At 44.3% G+C, this 23382-nt stretch overlaps 1 protein-coding gene across 1 annotated transcript in view; it reads right to left on the bottom strand.

The window, feature by feature from the left end:
• FNDC1 (fibronectin type III domain containing 1) overlaps nt 1-23382 on the bottom strand; it is a 115845-nt gene that overhangs the window by 31403 nt on the left and 61060 nt on the right. Inside the window, exons 8-14 of the mRNA XM_052645837.1 lie at nt 18073-18260; nt 17251-17358; nt 13844-14032; nt 9670-12312; nt 7762-7862; nt 5524-5635; nt 4230-4625 (exon numbers count right to left, since the gene is read on the bottom strand). Of these exons, the coding sequence (XP_052501797.1) occupies nt 4230-4625; nt 5524-5635; nt 7762-7862; nt 9670-12312; nt 13844-14032; nt 17251-17358; nt 18073-18260 (3737 nt within the window). The remainder of the gene's footprint in view (nt 1-4229; nt 4626-5523; nt 5636-7761; nt 7863-9669; nt 12313-13843; nt 14033-17250; nt 17359-18072; nt 18261-23382) is intronic.

Raw genomic sequence — 23382 nt, 5'->3', positions numbered from 1 at the left:
TGTGTGTGTGTGTGTGTAAAGAGAGAAAGGGTGTCAATACACTAGAAACAAACATATAATATGCATCTATGCATACAGGAATATGTATAAATATGATATCTAGAAAAAGATGTGTAAATTAATGAATAATTTAATGATACAAGGTTATTCCCAGAACACTATTAAAGTAGTGTTTTCAAGGAAAAGAGGGTACTGACATAACCAGGAGAGCAAAGACTAAGAAATTTGAAAAGATGATTTTTAAAATTGGAGGGCTAGAAATCTAAAAGCTCATCGACAGAGGAATAGATAAAAAAGATGTGGTATAGATATATAAGAATATTACTCAGGCATTAAAAAGAATGAAATCCTGCAGTTTGCAGCAAAATCAACAGACCTGGAGCGTGTCATACCCAGTGAAGTAAGTCAGATAGAGAAGGAGAAACACTGTATGACATCCCTTATATGTGGGATCTAAAAAAGAAATGATACAGATGAACTTACAAATGATTCAAAGGAAAATGAACTCATGGTTGCCAAGGGTGGCAGGGTGGGAAGGGAAGGGATAGTCAGGGAATTTGGGATGGTCATGTACACACTGCTATAGTTATTAATACAACGGATAACCAGCAAGGACTTATTGTACAGCACATGGAACTCTGCTCAGTGTTACGTGCCAGCCTTCAGGGGAGGGGGTTTTAAGGGAGTATGGATATATGTACATGTATGGTTGAGTCCCTTCGCTGATTGCCTGAAATTACCACAACATCGTTAACTGGCTATACTCCAATATAAAATAAAAGTTCAAAAAAAAATTGGAGGGCTAAAAACAGAATGTTAGGATTTTGCCAATGGAAGGTAATGACAAATGGTTGGCTAGCTGGGGGCTGAGGAGGGGAGTCTCAGAAGGGTAGGTATTCGCACAGTGATCACAGAGGGTCTAAGTCAGCATCCTTACAACAATTTCAGGTGACTAGGCTGCAAAGTGCCATGGCCAAAATGCACTTGGTAAAAAGCACATGTGTGTACACATGGAACCCCAGCACCTGTGAGTGTACACTGTAGACCGAAGTACAGTTGTCCCTCGGGGTACACGGGGAATTGGCCCAGAAGACCCTGCGAACTGACCCAGAAGCCCCTGCAAATACCAAAGTCCATGGATGCTCAAGTCCCTCCTATAAAATAGTGTAGTACAAGGAATCCAAGCCATGATGGCTAGAATTAAAAAAACAGATAATAACAAGTGCTGGTAAAGATGGAGAGGAACTGGACGCCACATACATTTCCAGCGGGGAATGAAAATAGCACAGCTGCTACGGACAACAGCTTGGTGCTTCCTCAAAAAGTTAAACATAGAGCAAATATCATATATTAACACATGTATATGAAATCTAGAAAAATGGCACTGATGAACCTACGTGCAGGACAGGAACAGAGACACAGACATAGAGGACAGACTTACGGACACAGGGGAAGGAGTGGGGGGGTGAATTGAGAGAGTAGCATTGAAATATATACATTATCTTATGTAAAACAGATAGCTAGTGGGAAGCTGCTGCATTATATGGGGAGCTCAGCTTGGTATTCTGTGATAACCCAGTGAGGCAGGATGGGATGGGAGGTGGGGTGGAAGGTTCAAAAGGGAGAGGACATATGTATGATTTACACTGTTGCATGGCAGAAACCAATACAACATTGTAAAGCAATTAACCTCCCATTAAAATTTTTAAAAAAGTAGTAGGGAAAAAAGTTAAACAAAGAGTTACCAACCAACGAAACAACTCAACACAAGAGAATTAAAAACAGATATTCAAAAGAAAAAAACATGCACACAAATGTTCACAGCAGCTTATTCATAATAGACAAAAGGCAGAAACAACCCAAATGTCCATCAGCTGATAAACGGATGAAATGTGGTCTTTCCACACAATGGAGTATTAGTCAGCAATAAAAGGAAAGAAGTACAGATAACTTGAAAACAAATTATGCTAAGTGAAAGAAGCCAGACACGAAACGACACATTTCACATGGGATTCCATTTACACAAAATGTCCAGAATAGACAGACCAAGAGATAGAAAGGAGACAAGCAGCTCCTGGAGCTGGGAGGGGCAGGGATGGGGAGCAACTACTAATGCAGTAAGGTTTGTTCGGGGGGTGATGAAAATATCCTGGGACTTGATAATGGTGAGAGTCGCCAAACTCTATGAATATGCTAAACTCTTTAAAACTTTAAAAGAGTGAACTTTATGGCATGTGATTTTTATGTCAGGAAAGCTATTGTTAAAGATGTTTTTCATAAATAGAAACAACTATGATTAGAAATAATATTAGGAAGAAAATATTTAATGAAATTATTAGAGGAGCAACAGAAATGTAAAAGGAATGTAAGCCATAGTGAAATATTTTTAAATAATAAATTATAGACATATAATTAAGATATATTGCTCTCCACAAATTTAACTTTTTCCAAGACTTTGTCCTTATTTTCAAAATGCTGTCTAGAGGTAACTATTACTAACCCTTAGACACTAATTTGGCTTAGGCTAGGCTATCAGACCAATGCACAGGAGTAAAGTAAAAAATATACATCTCTATCAAGATGTGCAAAGAGAAGAAGAAACAAAAATATCAAGAATCTGACTTTCATGGCAACTAAAAATCTAAAATTACAAAGTAAACTAAAAAAAATGAAAAGACCTGCATAAAAGCTAAAAGAAAATGTAAAATATTAATAATAATAGTAGTAGTAATTAGAACAAAATCCAAACAGCCACTCTTCCGTTTATAACCTATTAATGAAGAAATATCTGTTCTAATCATACTTCAGTTAAATAATAGCCACACCAGTGTACGCTGAAGAAGTCAAGGAAAGTACAAGATACTTTCATACCAGAATCCCAAAGGTAAATTGAAATCTGTACTCACTTTTAATTGGTGGTGTGAGAATTTCCTTCCCAAATGTCCTCTTCTTCATGTGTTCCTGTTCTTTGGTGTGAATTTTTCAGATACATCAGATGTTCCTGTTCATTTGGAACTTATTCGTGGAAAGACTAATTTCAAACAGAATTCTCAATTTGGAGACAGCATTCACGTTCAGATTGAATGATGGTGTGCTACGAACTCAGGGCACACGTGTGATTCCTGAAATGAAGGGTCTTCACTCTGCACTAGCTTAAAAAGACAGAAGCTTTACAGCCTGCACAGCAATTCATTTCAACCTGAGGGAAAGGAGATGAATTTGCCTTCTGGAGCCTGAGGCAAATACAGATGACCTCCCCCAAGCAGCACCAACAGGGACAAGCAGAAAAGACGAGAGCATCTCGGCTCCATCGTGACTTGGCCCAAAGTGCCCCCATGTTCTGTTCTTTAGGCAAGCAATTGGGGGAGGGGGTTCTCAGTAAGAAGACACAGCAGGGGCACAGGACAGCTGGGAATGGGTGTCCCAGATCAGGAAAGGGCTCAGTCTTAGCCAGTGGACAGCCCCGCTCCCATGAGAGCCAAGTCATGTAAGCATAAGCATTTTTCAAAGGGAAAGAAGTGAAAGTGTTAGTCGTTCAGTCATGTCTGACTCTTTGCAATCTCATGGACTGTAGCCCACCAGGCTCCTCTGTCCATGGAATTCTCCAGGCAAGAATACTGGAGTAGGTTGCCATTTCCTTCTCCAGGGATCAAACCTGGGTCTCCTGCACTGCAGGCAGATTCTTTACCGTCTGAGGGACTGCTGTTCAAACATGCTTGGGAAATACTACTATTCTTGGAAATTCAGAAGGAGAGTATTCAGTGCTAAGAGTCCAACAGTCAGAAGTTCCTTTAACTTTGTCTGAATCACATAGCTAATCACAGAACCTTTTTTCTAAATTATTATTATAACAAGTACTGATCTACTAATGGAAATGGCAACCCACCCCAGTATTCTTGCCTGGGGAATCCCATGGACAGAGGAGCCTGGCGGGCTACAGACCACAGGGTCGCAAAGAGTTGGACATGACTGAAGCAACTTGGCATGCACACATGATCTACTAATATTCAGTGGAATACACTTCAGGAAACGCTGGTCCAAACTAACGATGTCTCATGTTTCAGACAAATTTTTGACTCGGGTGTGGACAAGGGTTGCCAGATAAAACAGAGGAAGCCTGCTTAGATCTGAAGTTGTGCGCCTCGTTCACGGCACATGGCAGGCTCTGCAACACCCCCTCTGATATGTCACTCTACCACGTGAGTTATCAACAGAACGAAGACGGTTACCTTCCTCAGGGTAGCACTCCGGGACCCCACGTGAGCCCATTATGAGGTTGCCATCTTCGTCATGCCGTTCCAGGGTCCCGGGGGGACAGGTGGGGACAGGGGTTGTGGGTTCCGGGGTGGTGGTGGTGGTTCTCTGGGTCGTGGTTCGGGTGGTCGTTGGGCGAGTGGTGGTGGTGGTGGGCCGAGGGGTCGTGGTGGGCCGGCGGGTGGTGGTGGTGGTTCTCGTGGTTGTGATGGGGGCACGGGTGGTTGTTTTGATGACCTCCAAGCCCACCAGGGGCTTGCCTCCAAGACTCAAAATGGGCTTATCCTGGGCACTGGCCAAGGGTTTGGCATGGCGCCCCTGTCCAAAGAGCGGGAGGCCATCAGGGCTCACCACGGGAGTCCCTCCCAGATCTGAAACAAAAGCAAACAAAAGCTATGCAGCCAGGTGAAACAATCCAGGGAAGTAAAAAGCAAGTGGAAAGTATCTTCTCAATGTCTTATATTCTATAATCGACAAAAGGCAAAGAAATAATGGAAAGGATACCAGCTGAGGTCACAGTACCTGCTACTATCCAGAAACTTCTGGGCTTTTTATATTGTCCATTACTCTGCACTGGCTTATAAAAGTACATAAATACCTCTTTGTTATGCCCCATTACCTGCAATAACTCTGCGTCTCTAGGGAGGAAAGTGATTCTTCCCCAGTCCTTACTCCTACCACTACGGGCTTAAGTGTTACTTTGGACCAGTGGTAGCAAAGTTGTTCTGCAAGGAGCCAGAGAGTAAATATCTTAAGCTTTGTGTTGCCACTATTCAGCTCTGCCACTGCAGAACGAAAAGCGTAGACAGTAAACCAAGAAATGCACGTTTCTGTGTTCCAAGAAAACTTCGTGTATGGAGAGTGAACGAGGAATGTAATGTAATCTTCACATGTCACAAATATTATTCTGTGATTTTTTTTTTGCAATCATTTAAAAACATAAAAGCTATTCTGAGCTCACAGGCTATACAAAAACAAGCAGCAGGCAGAGTCCGGCTTTAGAAGTGGTGTTGTTGAAGTCTGCTCTGGACTGCCCAATCCCAAGAATGAAGTCAAGACCCACCTCCTCTAGAGGGTGGAGTCTGTAGGAAGACAGCTGGATCAGGGAAGAAGCTAAGCTCCACCCCTTCCGAGGCACCTCATCTCCAGGAGGTTAATGTAACCGGACCAAGGGCCCCCATTAAAAATGAGGAAGAGGAGAAAGAGAGAAGTTGTTACACTTCAGATGACTCAGGGCACTTTTGTTCCATGAGGACCATTCTCACTTACCCACAATGGTTCGACCATCTCCGCCTAGTTTAATCCGGAGAGGATTTCCTTGTGAATCTTGTAGGTACCTTCCTTCTGCATTCAATACTAACCCACGATCAAGGTCCACGACCTAAATCCATGACACAGATTAAAGGATGTATTGAACATTTCAAAATATTCACATTAATCCAACTACATGAATATAGGCAAATAGGAAACATTATTTTTGTCAGCATCATTCATAAGGTATAATAGGAATGAAGTACAAAACAGTCATATTTCATGATTGTTTATCTATATAACAATTGTTTCAAGTTTTCTCAAATATTCAAAAGATGTTCAAAATACATTTACCACTGAGTATGTTGTATGTCAAAAGCAGGAAACAACTGTTTATCAATGGAGGAAAAAGATTAAATAAATCATGGCCCATCCATACAGTGAAATACTGTGAAGCCAGTGAAAAGGATTTGGAAATTCTGAATTTATCATGAGACATCCTGATACAGACTTAGATTAAAGGACTGATTATTTTGCAAAATGAAGTATATTCACTTGTATATACAAGCTTAAAAGTGTAGAGAGAAAATTCTGGACAGATATATCCCAAACTATTAATAGTGGTTATTTCTGAGAAGTTATTTGGGATGCTTATTATCTTTTTATATATTTCTGAATTGTTTCAATTTCTTGCCATGAACACAACAGGTTTCCATTTTGCTGTCTCTTAAAAATCAAAGTTGTTATATCAAAATCAGTTTTATTTGTAATTAGCCTAATATAGCACACATGAAAAAAATTTCGTGTTCTAAGAAATTATACAACTTGGACAAAAGGTATTATCATCTCTGTTAAGAAACAACTCATGTGCCACACTGATGATTCTCAGAATATGGTCCTGGGCCAGCTTCCCCAGCCTCACCTGGAAACTTGTCAGATGTGAGAATTACCTGGTCTGAACCAAACCATATTAACAAGCCCTCACGGATTCTGATGCCCATCAGTGTTTGAAAACCATGACTTTGAACAATTGAGTCACTGAAGGAACCCCTGGAAGCAGGCCACTCATCGGGTACTATCTCAGTAATTAAAATAAAACTTACATAAATAAACCCTACTTTCAATCTACTCCATACGGTTTCAATTCAAAATTATTTACAATGACACTTTGCTTTCATATGTATCCTTCCTTCTATAAATTTCTGTTCCTTTGAGAAATGATAAAATGTATCTTGAGGCCACCTGTGACTGAAAATTCTTTGAAGTTCATCAATATGTTTTCCTAAATCTTACTGCTATAAGTGAGAAATTTTGACTGGGAATTCTATTATGAATAATTTTTTTGATTCTTTGAAAAAATATTTTAAGTCTCTGAACATTCTAATTGTTCTGTCCATCACCTTCAACCCACCAAAAACTCTTAAACATTTACCTTAACCCCAGGAAGTTAAAGTTATTTAGCTTATACATACATAAAGTACTAATACTTATTTTTTACTTCAGTCAAATAAGAATTGTTGGAAGATTTAAAAGGTGATCTGATAAAAGCTGCCTATTTGATTTGGAGATTTTTGTTTTGCTTCAGTTGTTTTAACCTGCTTTCTTACAAAAGATTTGAGATAAATTACAGAAAATATATATTCTGTTTAATCAAATCATAAAGAAAAAATAAAATAAAGCTAACAGGATTGGGAAAACAGAAATTTATTGGGAGGCTGTGCCTCAGGTTCTGTCTGACTGGTGGCCTAAACATTTGTGTGACCTTCTTAACCAGTCAAGAAGAATGGGAACAAATGCCCATCAGTATCAGTTCAGTCGCTCAGTCGTGTCTGACTCTTTGCTGCCCCATGGACTGCAGCATGCCAGGCCTCCCTGTCCATCACCAACTCCCAGAGTTTACTCAAACTCATGTCCATTGAGTCGGTGATGCCATCCAACCATCTCATCCCCTATTGTCCCCTTCTCCTCCCGCCTTCAATCTTTCCCAGCATCAGGGTCTTTTCCAGTGAGTCAAATGAGTCAGACAAATGCCCATGCCTGATCTAATTAGCTATGAGAAGAAAGCAAAGTAGTTCTCGGGAGAATCAAAGCCTTTTCTGAGCACTGGAAGAAATAATACAGTATAAGTATACTGATATACAAGTGGTTAAAACTAGAGAAAAAAAGACGGCTTCATTTTCTATTACACAATGCCCACCATTTTTCTCTTCCCAACAGCATGAAAACAACTGGTATGTGTAAAGAAGTTTACCCTACCCACTTTGTTCCTTGAGGGCCATTGATAATTCTTTGTCCACTTGGTTTTCCATTACTACCAGCAAGTACTCTCCCTTCTCCATTTGGTCTTCCATTATAACCTACAAGTTCCCAAACAAACAAAAAATACAGAACCTGGTAAATTCAATACTCCTGGAAAGTTGGTTTCATACCACCCTGCAAGTAGTAAGATATCATTTCAAACAGAAACACTAAACAGAATTTTGAACCAATAGCTCAAGTATATCAGCTAAAGATAGACCGAAACTGTGACTTCTACGTGACAAATAAGAAAGTCCGTGAAGAGCATGGTACAGTCACAGTTTTCTACAATATTGGGGGAATGAGAGGATTTGGCCTAAGTAAAATTTCCAGGTAAAGTTTAAGACCGTAGTAGTTGTAGCTTTATTTTAGCCAGCTGGAAGGTGGAGGGAGGGAGAGTTGGAAGGACAGGGAAAATTCTCTCTGACATCTATGAGATACCGTGCTGCTCTCCTCCACAGATTATACTAAACACAACCACCGTCTCTAGCTGGCTCGTCGCCGAGAATAAACACACAGTCCCAACTCAAAGCTTGCTGACTTCAGTGGGGCCACAGAAGGATTTGCTCAGAGAGGAGGTAGCAGGCCCTTTGGTTTAAATCTGGTGTTCCTTGCACCTTCCCTCTCTCTTCACCTCCTGCCCTTTCTGATCACCTGCAGCTTGGTTGAGGCCTCCGCTGGAAACATCTGCTCTAGCTTGGCCCACCGGATAAAGTGCCTGGGCTTCCTGACAGCTATTTGCAGGTCAGAGACATTGCTCGCGTTCAAACAGTTAATGAAAACTAAGAATTTCTTGACTTTTTTACTATGTACAAGGGAATGTGACTTTTACATCTATTATTGGGGTGTTAGGTTTGCATAAAACAGTCCATTTTAATGGAAAACGGACCTCCTCACGGGGGCACTGTTCTAGGGCTTTACATTGAGCTAAATTAACAGTATATTGCATGGATTAACAACTACTGATACATTTAATCAAGAATGCTCTATTATGCCCCGAATCCATGCAAGGGGACTGCAAGGCACCACTTAACCGAATGCTGATTTCAGGTAAATACCTTCGCTCCTGCCCTGGGGTCCACATAGACTCCAGCTCACAGCTGTCTACATTCTGTCCAAAACCTAAGTCACACATCGGCATGTTACTCCTCTGTGCCACCATTGTCTTTCACAGTCTTTTCTGGAGGTTTTAAATAACGTTCACTGATGGCAGCATCTTAGCAATCCTCACCCAAGACATTTGAGTTTGTCCCCAGATATTTTTAGCTGAGAGGTTTATATGCAGAATAACCAGAACAAGTTCCAGCCTCCGCAAGAACTAAACCTTCCTGTGGATTCCCTAATACCCCCTGGCACAAGAACAACCTAAAACATAGGAACCTGAGTTTGGCATCATGGCTGTGACACACGTTCACAGATTTAGAGCTTAAGGAACTTAAAGAAGCGCGATGGGACAGCAATGGCAACCCATGCCAGGATTTTTGCCTGGAGAATCCCATGGACAAAGGAGCTTGGCGGGCTACCGGCCACCAGGCGGGAAAGAGTCAGCCACGACTGAGCAGGCTCACACACACTTACCAGAGGGCTGTGGAGTCGGTGTTGGGATTGGAACGGCCGCTCAGCCACCTCCTAGCTGTCTGACCTCCAGCAAGCCACTCAGACCCCTAAACCCTGGCTTCCTCATCTGAAGACCCGGGAAGCGATGCAAATCCAGGAGATGGTTACCAGGATAAGATCGCGTTTACATCTCAAAGCTCCTAACCCAATGCCTAGACAGAGCAGATGCTCAGTAAGATAAAAGTTCTAGGAATTGCTATGAACCCTGCTGAGAACTGTCAAGACAAAGTTCAGGTAAAAACAATTCACCTGCTCTTGAAGGGGGTCTCACCGGCGCGCGTGAGAACGGGTTCCGGAACCTGGAGTTCATCATCCGCTGCCGCAAGGAGAGCATCGGGGTGGTGGGGGCAGACGGGACAGGCGCGTGCATGGTGAACCGCGACGGCGCGGGGGTGCCCACCGTGGGGCTCGGGGTGGCGGCAGGGCTGCGAGTGGGCTGTCTGGGCGGGAGGTGCGAGGCTCTCGGGGGGCTGCCCGCAGGTGGAGAAAGAGGCCGCTTCACCGGGGTGGCGTTCTCGTCGTGCGGGGAGCCCACCCTGGGGGGCGCCAGCACAATAGCGGGCTCCGTTTCCCCCTTAGCGAGGGTCCCATCCACTTGTTTGCCGCCCCTGGGGCTGAAGGAGGAGGGCCACTTCGGAGCAGAGGAAGACTGCGGGTCCTTGTCCTTTCCTCCCTTAAAGAACATCACGTCTTCATCCTCCTCGGCTGACACCGACTGCTGAGATTTGGACGGCAGGGGCTCCCTTTTGGCTGGCGAGGCCTGGGACGCCCCGTCCTTCCTCCCCGCCCACTGGGGGCCTGCTCTGCCCGCGACCCTGGTGCGGGCGTAGGGGTGCAGGCTGCCGGGCCTGCCCGTGGGCCTGCGCAGGTGACCATCGCCTGCGCTTCCTGCCTGAGCGTCCACCTGGCGGTGCTTGGGAAGAGACGGGGTGGCGTCCTTGGCACCAGCCGAGTATGCGGGGGCCCGGACGCCCCCGGTCCTCGCTTCTGCGCTGTCGTCGTCCAGATTCTGGGGAGACGCCGCACGGGAGGACTGTCCACCTCTGGACGAGTAAGAGTCTGAGAAGGAGCTTTCCTGCGACGTGGGGTGCGGACGGCCAGCCTCGGAGGGGAACGCAGGCTGGGGTCTGGAAGGAGGATGCCCCACTTCCTTGCTCCGTGGGCCGTGGGGCTGCGGCTGGGACGCCGGGACGGCTGAGGAGGGCGACTTTTCCAGAGCAGCGGACCCGGCACCCATCCTTTGGGGCCCCGTGGGCCCCGGGTGATGCACAGACCGTGGCGCAGGCGGCCGGCCACCCAGCTGCGTTTCGGGAGACCCCCTCTCCGCACCCGCGTCTGTGCTCTGCTGCGTGTCCTGAGCCTTAGAGGACGGAGGTTTGGCCTGAGGGGGCACCCCAGCCCAAGTGCCCGTGGATTTGGGGTTCTCTGGGAGGGGCTCCTTCCGCTGCAGGCTCGCCCCTCTCTGGGGGCCTCTTCTCAGATGGTCCGCGCCCCGGGAGGCAGGCTGCCTGGAGGAGGAAGACACGTGATGGTTCACCACGGTGGCAGGAAGTGGCTTTTCGTCTTCGGCCTCCTCTTCGCTGTCGTCTTGGCCTCCGGGGCCGTGCCGATGGTCAGAAGCTGGGTGAGAATCCACCCTCAGGTGAACCCGGGAGGATGCGGTGGACGGAGGGGAGCTGGAGGGGTGCAACCGGGCTCCCCGGCCATTGCCAAACCTGTGTGGATATCTGCCGTGGGCAGCGAAGGGTCTATTTCTGAGCGAACTGAAGTGTCCAGAGACTGGCGGGCCTGCGGGCAGCCGGGACCTAAATGTTGGGGCCGTGGCTGCAGCCGGCCTCCCTCCCTCTTCTGCATCACTGTCACCATCGCCATCGGAGTCGCCTGCTCCCTCAGAGGCCTGTGTCCTCGAGGACGGCCGGGTGGACCCTGATGGCGCATTGGACCTGGCGGCCGGCATGTCCTGACCATCCTTCCAGCCCCGGGAGAGCAGAGACCCAGGCTGTGGTTCGGTGATCAGGAGCCGAGATGACCCCCCAGGAGATGGAGAAAGTCTCGAAGGTGGGGCTGAGGCCCTGGAACCTTCCTCCCTATCCTCAGAGTGGGGCGCCCTCCGGGCGGGCAGGGCTGGTCTGGTGCCATGGTGTGCCACGCTTCGGTCGCGAAGGGCGCTCCAGGCCGGGTGGCGGCCGGAAGACAGGGCCGGCCGAGCGTGCGCTGCGCTCTTGCCAGGCAGGTGTTCCGACAGGGCGTCCTTGGGGGGCGGGGAGCGCGCGGTGGTTTCCTCCTCCTCTAGACCCACTGAGTCATTGTCAGTAGAGCTGGAAGGCCGGCTGGTGGAGGGTCCCCCAGAAAGGCGGTGAGCGCTGCTCTCGGGGGGTGGACGGGAGGCAGAAGAAGAAGCAGATGCGGAGGGGGGCGCCCCCGGACGAGGGTGGGAAGTGGGCGAGGAGCTGCGCTGGTCCACGCCTTCCTTTCGCGGCAGCACGGGCGTGCGGGCTCTCACTGGAGTCCTCCCAGCGGCGAGGACCGGGTGGATAGGCCTGCTTGGTGGCCTCTGCTGGGACTTCTGGCCTTGGGTCTCCGGGGGCGAGGTTGGTGGGTCCCCGCGGGAATCCGACTCCTCTTCGTCGGTGATTTCTGTGGACTGAAGACCCGAACCTCCATTCTTCCTGGGGGGAAGCTGGGCTTTTCTGAGCAGTCCACCGTTAGCCAATATTTTGTTCTTCAAGTCGAGAAGCGGGCTCTTGACATTTCTCCCTTGGGGAGAAACAGGCAAGTGAGTATGTTTTGAGGGAGCTGGCGCTTTAGGAGATGAGGAAGGCTCAGGCTTTTCAGGTTTGTGCTGATCTTCCGTGTCTGTTTTCTGTTGAACGTCAGACTCACTGGTAGGGGCTGTAACAGATTTTAAAGAATTTGCTGTCAAAGAAGCAATCTGAAAGATGTGTGATGAAAAATGATTAAGATGGCAGTATGGAGATCCCGAACACTAGCAATAAAACTGGTAACTTCTCCTCCTTTAGACACTGGACACTTATTTTCTCAACTATAGCAATCTCCTTTAAAGTTCTAGTTTGCTTTAAGCAATATAGTCTTTATATTACCAAGCCCTTTTCCAGGGGATCTTCCCAACCTAGGGATCAAACCCAGGTCTCCCACATTGCAGGACGATTCTTTACAGTCTGAGCCACGAGGGAAGCCTCAATAATTTTTAAAGTTCTATTTTGCTTTAAGCAATATAGCCCTAGAGAATATGTGTGCTGAGTTTCTATAAATTGAATCGGGCTGTGCCACAACTTATTTGAAGGAATTCTGAAATGAATGCTTTGAAGTAATCCATTGAGTTCATAAGTACAAAATCTCATATAGGATTTTCTTAATATAACTGTCAAGATATTACAAATGCATTATAGCTGTTCCTTACAATGTAGGCAAGAAATACACATAAGCCTGGCACAGAATGTTCAATGATCTGTACTTAAAGTTATATGCAGATGTGTTGTGTGTAGTTTGCAAATGACTGGGGTGAGTTACACATTTGTCATTTTTGAGGCATTACAAAGACTTCCCTATTCCTCATAACATGTCCTTACTTGCTTTTTTATGACTTAAAAATCCCTTTAATGATGGATACATTTGTAATCCCACAATAAAGCTTAAAATAAAAAGACCCCTGGGATAGGCAAAACATTATATTATGTGAACCCTACAATTTACTCTTTTTGGAGAGCAAGATTGAATGCAGGAAAAGGATGCTGTCAGGGGAGAAGGATTTATATAGTGCTGGGGAATCCAGAGAGAGCAAACTTCATTTATTTCAGCTTTTGGAAGATAGAGTTGCAGTCGACTGTGGATCCTCACAGCATCTAATGAAGGAGAGAGCTACCAACATCTGTTGCAAACTCAGAGAAGCAGGAAGAAAAATACAGCCCACTCCAGTTTTGGGCTTTATTGACCTGCTGGGTTTTGATACTGAGCAGACAAACAAGGTAACTGAAATTCTTCTGGATACTGCTGCACTCCAAAACCATGGAATACAAACTATAAAAATTTTATGTGCTATTTATTCACTGAAATGGGACCGACTAAAAATGTCCCATTATGCCTGTAAAATGTTCTTTCCCTGTCATCATAAACCCCAAATTACACAATGATATAAGATTAATCATGGATGTATCCATTAATCACATAATATGTAATTAATATAATAACAATTAATGTCATTACCAATCAATATCATTTTAGGGTTTGGGGAGACCAATTTCAGAAAGGACCACATAAATATTTTAGACATCAGAATAGCACTGTAACCCCGCAATTCATCAACAGAGCAGTTCTAAACCCATGAGCATGATTCAAAATAACACACCACAATTAGGAGTAATGAAGAGAGAGAGAAAGAGAGCCACAAACACACCATGCTTACTTGGTGGCAGAGCAACAATGAAGGCTTTGGAATGAGGCCCCAGTCCTCTCCTGTTGGCGGCCCGGATTTTGAAAAGATAGCGTTCCCCAGGCTGCAGACCTTCTACCCGGGCAGACGTCGTCTCTCCAGGGTAGGTGAGGGACTTCACTCCAAATGGTTTGAGAGCCGGGGCGTATGAAAGAATGTACTCTGAAATGATTTGGCAGACGGTTGGAAGGAGGAAACTGAAAACAGTCCTGTGTCCAGCAGACAGACTGTACGGGCAGGATGAATTAGAATGCGCATTACTAAAATTAATACTCTAGCTATGCATGCCAAGTCAGCAGCTGGAGCATAAAGACACAGTAGGAGGTGAACGGGCGACTCAGTCAGGCCACCAGTCAATCAGCTGGCAATTTTCCATTTACTGCAAACTCAGCATATGGACCCCAGGAGGCCAGTCTTCACACAACGTACCAAAAATATTTACACCATGTTTGGGTTTTTTCCTCGTTGTATTTATTTACTAATTTACCACGACAGAATATAGGCAGAATAGAAGAAATCAGGGCGGGGAAAAAGAAAGACAACTTCTAGGAACTGATTCTGAATAGCTGCTGACACCGCTAAGAGTTCCATTTTATGAATCGAGGCTGTTTGTATTTGTACATTAAGCCAGATAAATTCCATATTTGAAATATAATTTCACTTTTGTAATAATTAGGGATGTTCTTAATATATTCGGAAATGGATTTTTCAGTTTTAAAAACTGTAAGGACAAGTTGCTGAGTCATACATAGATTTATGTGATGTTGAATGTTTACCTATATCTGCAAACATATTATACCTTGGGCTTTGAAAATCATAGCAAATACAGTCCAAGGAACTAATATATCTCCACGCTTATACAGAAATACTGCAACATAAGGAAGTCATGTTTTGAAACCATCCATTCCAAGTCTTCAGTCCCATGGTTGGATGGCATCACTGACTCAAAGGACATGAGTTTGAGCAAACTCAGGGAGATAGTGAAGGACCGGGAAGCCTGGCCTGCTGCAGTCCATGGGGTCACAAAGAGTCGGACACGACTTAGTGACTGAATAACAACAAGGTTTTGAAGTATAATTTTCATCCTCAACTAAAAACTGTCATGAATATTTTCCTGCCAGTAACTCAAGGTTTATAACTTACTGAGTTAACATGAGTAGGAACTAACCAAGGGGTGGTGGGGTGGGCGGGGCAGAATGAATTACACAATAACCATGCAGCCATCATACTTCTTAGGGAAGCATGGATGGGCTTTCCTTTTTCCCTAAGCTCTAATCTTTAAAAAGTACATTAGTTAAAAGAACTTTCATCCAAAAATCCTTTTCAGCATTTGTCTGAAAAAAATAAATAAATAAAATAAACCAGCATTCTTTTCTTCTTGAAAATGAACAAACTAGTCATTTGTGGTGGTCAAAAGTAAGAATTTTAAAAACCCACTGCCTATAAAATTTTGTAACTTAGATTGTTTTTATGGATTCAATTCATCTGGAAAAAATTTGACCATGTCAAAGTATATTCTTTTATTGTATTTTCTTTTTCTTAGATGTAAAAAATGCCCCAGGATAATTGTGAATTTACAATTCTACCACTACACCTTTAGGTTAGTGAGGTGCATGAGTTCTTTTGGACATAAAAATTCAGTAGCTATTATTACTTCTGGCAATATTTAATTGACTACCAGGGAGTTTCTTTTGCCAAAAAGCTATAAATGTAAAGTAAGATGTGGGAATGGGGGAAAAAAGTAAGTAGCATGGTAATAAGGTCACCAAGTAACAATAATAGACTTTTTTAATAACTAAAAATGGTAGTCAGCTAAAATATGTTTTTATTCAGGTTTCAGAAGTCTTTTCAGCATCATGATAATAATACAGAAACCAATGTTCAAATTGTCATAAAAAGAATTATTAAAAGGGGCCACCTATTTCTTCATTTGTTTCTGATTTATTCCAAAAAAAAAAATGAGCAAGAATAGTACAATATGTTCTTTAAAAACCTAGAAAGAAGGCATCGAATTTTAGAAAATACTTTCTTCTATCTTCTGTAATTTTTACTGTCTCATGAAAAGATATCCTTATAGATTAGCAAAGATAACTTAAGGTTGAATACAAAAGAGAACTATCCATTTTCTGTAATTAAGAAATTCTCAAAGGAGATCAGTGATAATTTGCTGAATTTCCTTCAGCTTACACAAACTTTGCAAATTAAAGTTCCCTTCCAAAATCAAGTAACAATAAAAAGTACCCTTAGAGTACATTTGTATAGTCGAACCCTAACCCTCAACTGTCGTTTAATTGCTAAGTCGTGTCTGACTCCTTGCGACCCCACGGACTGTAACCTGCCAGGCTCCTCTGTCCATGGGATTTCCCAGGCAAGAATACTAGAGTGGAGTGCCGCTTCCTCCTTAGGAGGATCTTCCTGACCCAGGGACTGAGCCCATGTCTGCCGCATTGTCAGGCGGGTTCTTTACTGCTGAGCCACCCGGGAAGCCCAACCCTTACTACCATTCTTTTAAATGTCTCCAAGTAGATTTCCAAAAGGTTTCTGAATGTTTTTACATTAAAAAGAAATTATTTGTGCTTTTATTTAATGTTCTCAACAGACTATTTTAAAATTTATCTAGTTGTGACTATTCTATTTTCATTTTTTTAAATCTACACTAATTTTTCTCCTGTTTTAAGGTCATTTTTTTCTTCAAATCCCACCCCCGCCCGAAAGTTCAATTGTTCAAAATGTTGACAAATAGGGGGAAAAAAATCCATATAACATTTTAATTTTCAAGGAGAAAGGGGCAACTGAGGAGGAGATGTTTGGATGTTATCACAGACTCAATGGATATGAATTTGTGTAAACTCAGGAGATGGTGAAGGATGGGGAAGCCTGGCATGCTGCAGTCCATGGGGCTGCAAAGAGTCAGACATGACTGAGCGACTGAACAATAACAACAAATATTTGTAGCCCATTCAAGACATTTATGATCCCATGGGGTTCCTGCTTAGCCTGACCTGCCATGATCTTAACTGGCACAATGAAAAGATCCATAGAATGAAAAACAAGGTGTCACTTTGTTTGGTTAAAGGTTATGATGTCACATCCATACAATTAACAAAAGCCCTCTTGATAGTAGCATCAAAATCCCTGCATACAGGGGGTGATGGAAAGTCATCTGCATGATGACCCCGATCTGACTGACAATGAAAACCCTGCTGAAATATCCTTGTCCACTGGGTTGGCATTCCAAATCCGTAAGTTAGCTTCCCTGTTGCTTTTGCAGTTGCCAAGCCTGTGATTAGAACCCGTGTTTATCAGAGTCAAAGCACACAGTTCTCTTTGGCTATTTCACTCCCACGTGTGCCTTACACTCTCAGTCATGAGGTTCCTACCTTTCACTTTCCCGTCGGTCTCAGGCAGAGCATCCCAAGCTACAGTGACAGCTGTAGGCTTGCCATTGACTGGCCAGACGTTTAAATTTTCAGGAGCTGAGGTAGGAGCTACAAAAGGACAAGAATCCAAGGTTTAAAAAGGCCGTTATGGCTGTTCTAAAAGTGACATATGGTCCCTACATGCATATGTTTCATTGCAGAGCTACTGTGTTAATTTTTATTATACATGAGAGAAAATTCTCCACTTGCTCTTTGTGTATTTAGTGGTTTATGTCAGCTTTACCAACTCATAGAGCAAGGAGGTTAGACACACATGGGGAAATGTTTTTAGGAATTCAGAACTTCTCTCATTGGTGAATACTGAAATATACAAAGAAGAATACAATCCAGTTCCAGCTTCCTCTGGATAAAATTTTGGGTTTTTTTATAGACATAATTTAAAACAAAATAATTGTAGCCTTGAATATAGAACAAATTTCTCCCCCAGAATCAAGCACAACTTGAGTCTTAAGAAAGGAGAGTCTCTCCAATATTCTGGAGCCATGTGTTTGTTACTCAGGGGCGTTCACACAGACAGCAGGGATTTATGAAGGCTCCACGTGGTTTTAATGCACTCCACATGTCAGAAAAACACGCTCAGGAAAATAGCCAGTAAAGGATAAAGCATGGACCCAAGGAAGCTTCTCACGAGATTTAGGGGTAATGCTACTTTGAAAAATGCCTCTCCTGGCCATTATCACTGTGGCTCCCTGAAGTGTCTTTAAATCTCCTTTCAGGGGTAAGTCCCAAGTTGCAAGTCCGCAGGCCATTCTGAATACAGACCAGACTCCGGTGTTCTCTGGAAGACAGATGTACTCCACCTGCCGTCTCGTTCACCCTGGGAAATGCGGACTGCAAATTCATACATGGTGTCTGGACTCAGGTTCTCGACCAGCACGCGTCTGTTGGAGGCCTGCTTGTAATCCCATCTCGCCGACTCCCCCTTTTCTCGGTAGCGCACGGTGTACTGTCTGTAAGAAAACACAAAGCAGCAACACACCCAGCTGACCGGTTCTCTGCAGGTGGGCACTGGCGTCCTTGGTGTTTTCCCTTCCCCGTAAGCGATGACTTCTGGAGGTAAGTGGTGAAATCAAGAAGAGAAAGTTCTAGACTTGTGATTTTGTTATTAGTTCAAAGAATCTACTTAAGTTCCAGGGAGGTGTGTCCAAAGTATCCAGGAAAGACAGAGCTTAGTGTCTTTTCAAGACCAAAACATTTTATTGCTCAAGATATCAAGCAGAAATTAAAAGGGAGGGATAAGGGGGTGACACTTTTTATGAGGCAAGTGCCTTATTAGGGGTGTGGGGGGATGGGTGTGTGTGTGTGTATGTGGTATATGTGTGTGTTGGTGTGTATATGTGTGTGTACGTGTGCGTGGGGTGTGGGAGTGGAGTGTGGGGGTGTGTACAAGTGTGTGTGTGTGTACGTGGTGTGTGTGTGTGTGTATGTGGTGTGTACATGGTATGTGTCTCTGTGTGGTGGGTGTGTATATGTGGTAGTGTGTACATGGTGTGTGTGTATACATGGTGTCTGTGTGTATATGTGGTGTGTGTGTGTGTACATGGTGTGTGTATGTGGTGTGTGTGTGTGTGTTGCCTGTGCATGTGTATGTGGAGTGTGTGTGTGTGTGTACACAGTGTGTGTCTCTGTGTGGTATGTGTGTGTACATGCAAGTCCATGTGTGTACATGGTGTGTGTGTGTATACATGGTGTCTGTGTGTGTGGTGTGTGTGTACACTGTGTGTGTCTCTGTATGGTGTGTGTGTACGTGGTGTGTGTACATGGTGTGCATGTGTATACATGGTGTCTGTGTGTATATGTGGTGTGTGTGTGTGTACATGGTGTGTGTGTATGTGTTGCCTGTGCATGTGTATGTGGAGTATGTGTGTGTATGTGTGTGTACACAGTGTGTGTCTCTGTGTGGTATGTGTGTGTATACATGGTGTCTGTGTGTATATGTGGGGTGTATGTGGTGTGTGTGTACACGGTGTGTGTCTCTGTGTGGTGTGTATGTATGTGGTATGTGAGCACATGGTGTGTGTGTGTATACATGGTATCTGTGTGTATATGTGGTGTGTGTGTGTGTACGTGGTGTGTGTGTACGTGGTATGTGTGTATGTGTATGTGTTGCCTGTGCATGTGTATGTGGAGTGTGTGTGTGTGTGTGTGTGTACAAGGTGTGTGTCTCTGTGTGGTATGTGTGTGTATACATGGTGTCTGTGTGTATATGTGGGGTGTATGTGGTGTGTGTGTACACGGTGTGTATCTGTGTGGTCTGTATGTATGTGGTATGTGAGTACATGGTGTGTGTGTGTATACATGGTATCTGTGTGTATATGTGGGGTGTGTGTGTGTACGTGGTGTGTGTGTGTGTGGTGTGTATGTGTATGTGTTGCCTGTGCATGTGTATGTGGAGTGTGTGTGTGTGTGTGTACAAGGTGTGTATCTCCGTGTGGTATGTGTGTGTACATGGTGTGTGTACATGGTGTGTGTGTGTATACATGGTGTCTGTGTGTATATGTGGGGTGTGTGTGTGGTGTGTGTGTACACTGTGTGTGTCTCTGTATGGTGTGTGTGTACGTGGTGTGTGTACATGGTGTGTGTGTGTATACATGGTATCTGTGTGTATATGTGGGGTGTATGTGTGTACATGGTGTGTGTGTATGTGTTGCCTGTGCATGTGTATGTGGAGTGTGTGTGTGTGTGTACAAGGTGTGTGTCTCTGTGTGGTATATGTGTGTACGTGGTGTGTGTGTGTGTACATGGTATCTGTGTGTATATGTGGGGTGTATGTGTGTACATGGTGTGTGTGTATGTGTTGCCTGTGCATGTGTATGTGGAGTGTGTGTGTGTGTGTGTACAAGGTGTGTGTCTCTGTGTGGTATATGTGTGTACGTGGTGTGTGTGTGTGTACATGGTGTCTGTGTGTATATGTGGGGTGTGTGTGTGTGTGTGTGTACGTGGTGTGTATGTATGTGGTGTGTGTGTATGTGTTGCCTGTGCATGTGTATGTGGAGTGTGTGTGTGTGTGTGTACAAGGTGTGTGTCTCTGTGTGGTATGTGTGTGTACGTGGTGTGTGTACATGGTGTGTGTGTGTATACATGGTATCTGTGTGTATATGTGGGGGGTGTGTGTGTATGTGGTGTGTGTGTATGTGTATGTGTTGCCTATGCATGTGTATGTGGAATGTGTGTGTGTATATGTGTACATGGTGTGTGTCTCTGTGTGGTGTGTGTGTGTACGTGGTATGTGTACATGGTGTGTGTGTGTATACATGGTGTCTGTGTGTATATGTGATGTGTGTGTGTGTGTATGTGGTGTGTGTGTATGTGTTGCCTGTGCATGTGTATGTGGAGTGTGTGTGTGTGTGTGTACAAGGTGTGTGTCTCTGTGTGGTATGTGTGTGTACATGGTGTGTGTACATGGTGTCTGTGTGTATATGTGGTGTGTGTGTGTGTGGTATGTGTGTACACTGTGTGTGTCTCTGTATGGTGTGTGTGTACGTGGTGTGTGTACATGGTGTGTGTGTGTATACATGGTATCTGTGTGTATATGTGGTGTGTATGTGTGTGTGTGTGGTGTGTATGTATGTGGTGTGTGTGTATGTGTTGCCTGTGCATGTGTATGTGGAGTGTGTGTGTGTGTGTGTACAAGGTGTGTGTCTCTGTGTGGTATGTGTGTGTACATGGTGTGTGTACATGGTGTCTGTGTGTATATGTGGTGTGTGTGTGTGTGGTATGTGTGTACACTGTGTGTGTCTCTGTATGGTGTGTATGTACGTGGTGTGTGTACATGGTGTGTGTGTGTATACATGGTATCTGTGTGTATATGTGGTGTGTATGTGTGTGTGTGTGGTGTGTATGTATGTGGTGTGTGTGTATGTGTTGCCTGTGCATGTGTATGTGGGGGGGTGTGTGTGTGTGTGTATGTGTGTATACACGATGTGTGTCTCTATGTGGTATGTGTGTGTACGTGGTGTGTGTACATGGTGTGTGTGTGTATACATGGTGTCTATGTGTATATGTGGGGGGTGTGTGTGTGTGGTATGTATGTACACTGTGTGTGTCTCTGTATGGTGGGTGTGTGCATGGTGTGTGTGTGTGTATACATGGTGTCTGTGTGTATATGTGGTGTGTGTGTGTGTACATGGTGTGTATGTATGTGGTGTGTGTGTATGTGTTGCCTGTGCATGTGTATGTGGTGTGTGTGTGTGTGTGTGTGTGTGTGTGTGTGTATGTGGCAGGGGTGTGTATGTGCTGGGTATGTGTGTACCTGGTGTGGAATGGGCAATATTAAGAACGAGATCCAGCCCAAAGCACCTTGGCTGTCCAGAAAAGAAAGACAAGAAGACTCACTAAGTACCAAAACTGGTGTGTTTTCTATGAGTTCTGTGAGGAAAGGCCGCCTGTAGTTCTGAGTAGGCTTATCTCTGTGAGACGGAACAAAAACATACAACAAACGGAGCAGGAGAGAGAGGGTTACGAGAGGAGCTCGCTGTGTGATCTTCAGGCAGAGGAGCGCCATGTGACCCGACACAGTCCTATCTGACAGTCCCAAGCAGAAGACAGCCTCAGCACTCGACGTTACAAGCTACAAACACCGTTTATTGTCGTTCAGTTGCTCAGTCATGTCCGACACTTTGCAACCCCGTGGACTACAGAGCACCAGGCTTCCCTGTCCTTCAGTGTCTCCTGGAGCTTGCTCAAATTCATGTCCATTGACTCACTTTTCTCATAAGTTTTCTTTGTGGCCACATTACAGTAGACGGCATTTGATGCCTTAACAGTGTGCTACTCATTATAATATTTCATTAGTTATGATAAGACTATCATGTCCAACTCTTTGCAACCCCATGGACTAAACAGTCCATGGAACTCTCCAGGCCAGAATACTGGAGTGGGTAAGCCTTTCCCTCCCGGGGATCTTCCCAACCCAGGGATTGAACCCAGGTCTCCCGCATTGCAGGCAGATTCTTTACCAGTTGAGCTACCAGGGAAGCCCTCAGTTGCAGACACAGCTCACCAATTAGCAGTTAGAGTTCTACTAAGAAAACTCAAGTCTTCTTTTGTTTTCATCAGGATGTTGGAAATCAAAGTCCATGTTGATCAGGAACACTTCCTGCTGGGGGAGGCCCTATGGCTTGGGAGAGAACCACTTATGCATCTTCTGAGGTCTCTGACAAGAAGCAGATGTCTTTTTTTACTAGCAGACAGTGACAGAAGCTCTAGCTTGAACAAATAATATTATATATATATATATATATATATATATAGTAGAATAACATCTATATACCATATATATACACAAATATATATACAAATAATATACAAATAATATTATATATATATATATATATATATACATACACTCAGCATATATTCCATTCATTTTCTGAAGTATATTCACTTTTCCTGGTTGCAAATAGGTTAAAAAAAATAATATATAATGACTAGACCACCAAGTCTTTGGCTTTCTCTTGGCTGTGTGTTAGTCATTTAATGCACATTTTTATGAGTAGTGGTCTACCACTAACTAGAAATGGCATTCACCAGTGGCCACTTTGCTGACAAAGGTCTGTATAGTCAAAGCCATGGTTTTTCTGGTAGTCCTGTAGGGATGTAAGAGTTGGGCCATAAAGAAGGCTGAGTGCTAAAGAACTGATGCTTTTGAACAGTGGTGCTGGAGAAGACGTCTGAGAGTCCCTTGGACAGCAAGGAGATCAAAACAGTCAGTCCTAATGGAAATCAACCCTGAATATTCATTGAAAGGACTGATGCTGAAGCTGAAGCTCCAATACTTTGGCCACCTGATGAGAAGAGTCGACTCATTAGAAAAGACCCTGATGCTGGGAAAGACTGAAGGCAGGAGGAGAAGGGGTCAACAGAGGATGAGATGATTGGATGGCATCACTGACTCAATGGACATGAGTGTGAGCAAAGCTCCAGGAGATGGTGATAGACAGGGAAGCCTGGTGTGCTGCAGTCCGTGTGGTCACAAAGAGTTGGACATGACTTAAGGACCAAACAATAACAGTGGCCTTTTTAACACAAAAATTATTTTAACCTCATGACTGGTTTTTCCTCCATTACTAT

The sequence above is a fragment of the Budorcas taxicolor genome, chromosome 9 (assembly GCF_023091745.1).
Source record: "Budorcas taxicolor isolate Tak-1 chromosome 9, Takin1.1, whole genome shotgun sequence".
Lineage (NCBI taxonomy): Eukaryota > Metazoa > Chordata > Mammalia > Artiodactyla > Bovidae > Budorcas > Budorcas taxicolor.
The sequence above is the reverse complement of the archived record's forward strand: the minus strand, read 5'-3'. Positions and strand labels throughout refer to the sequence as shown.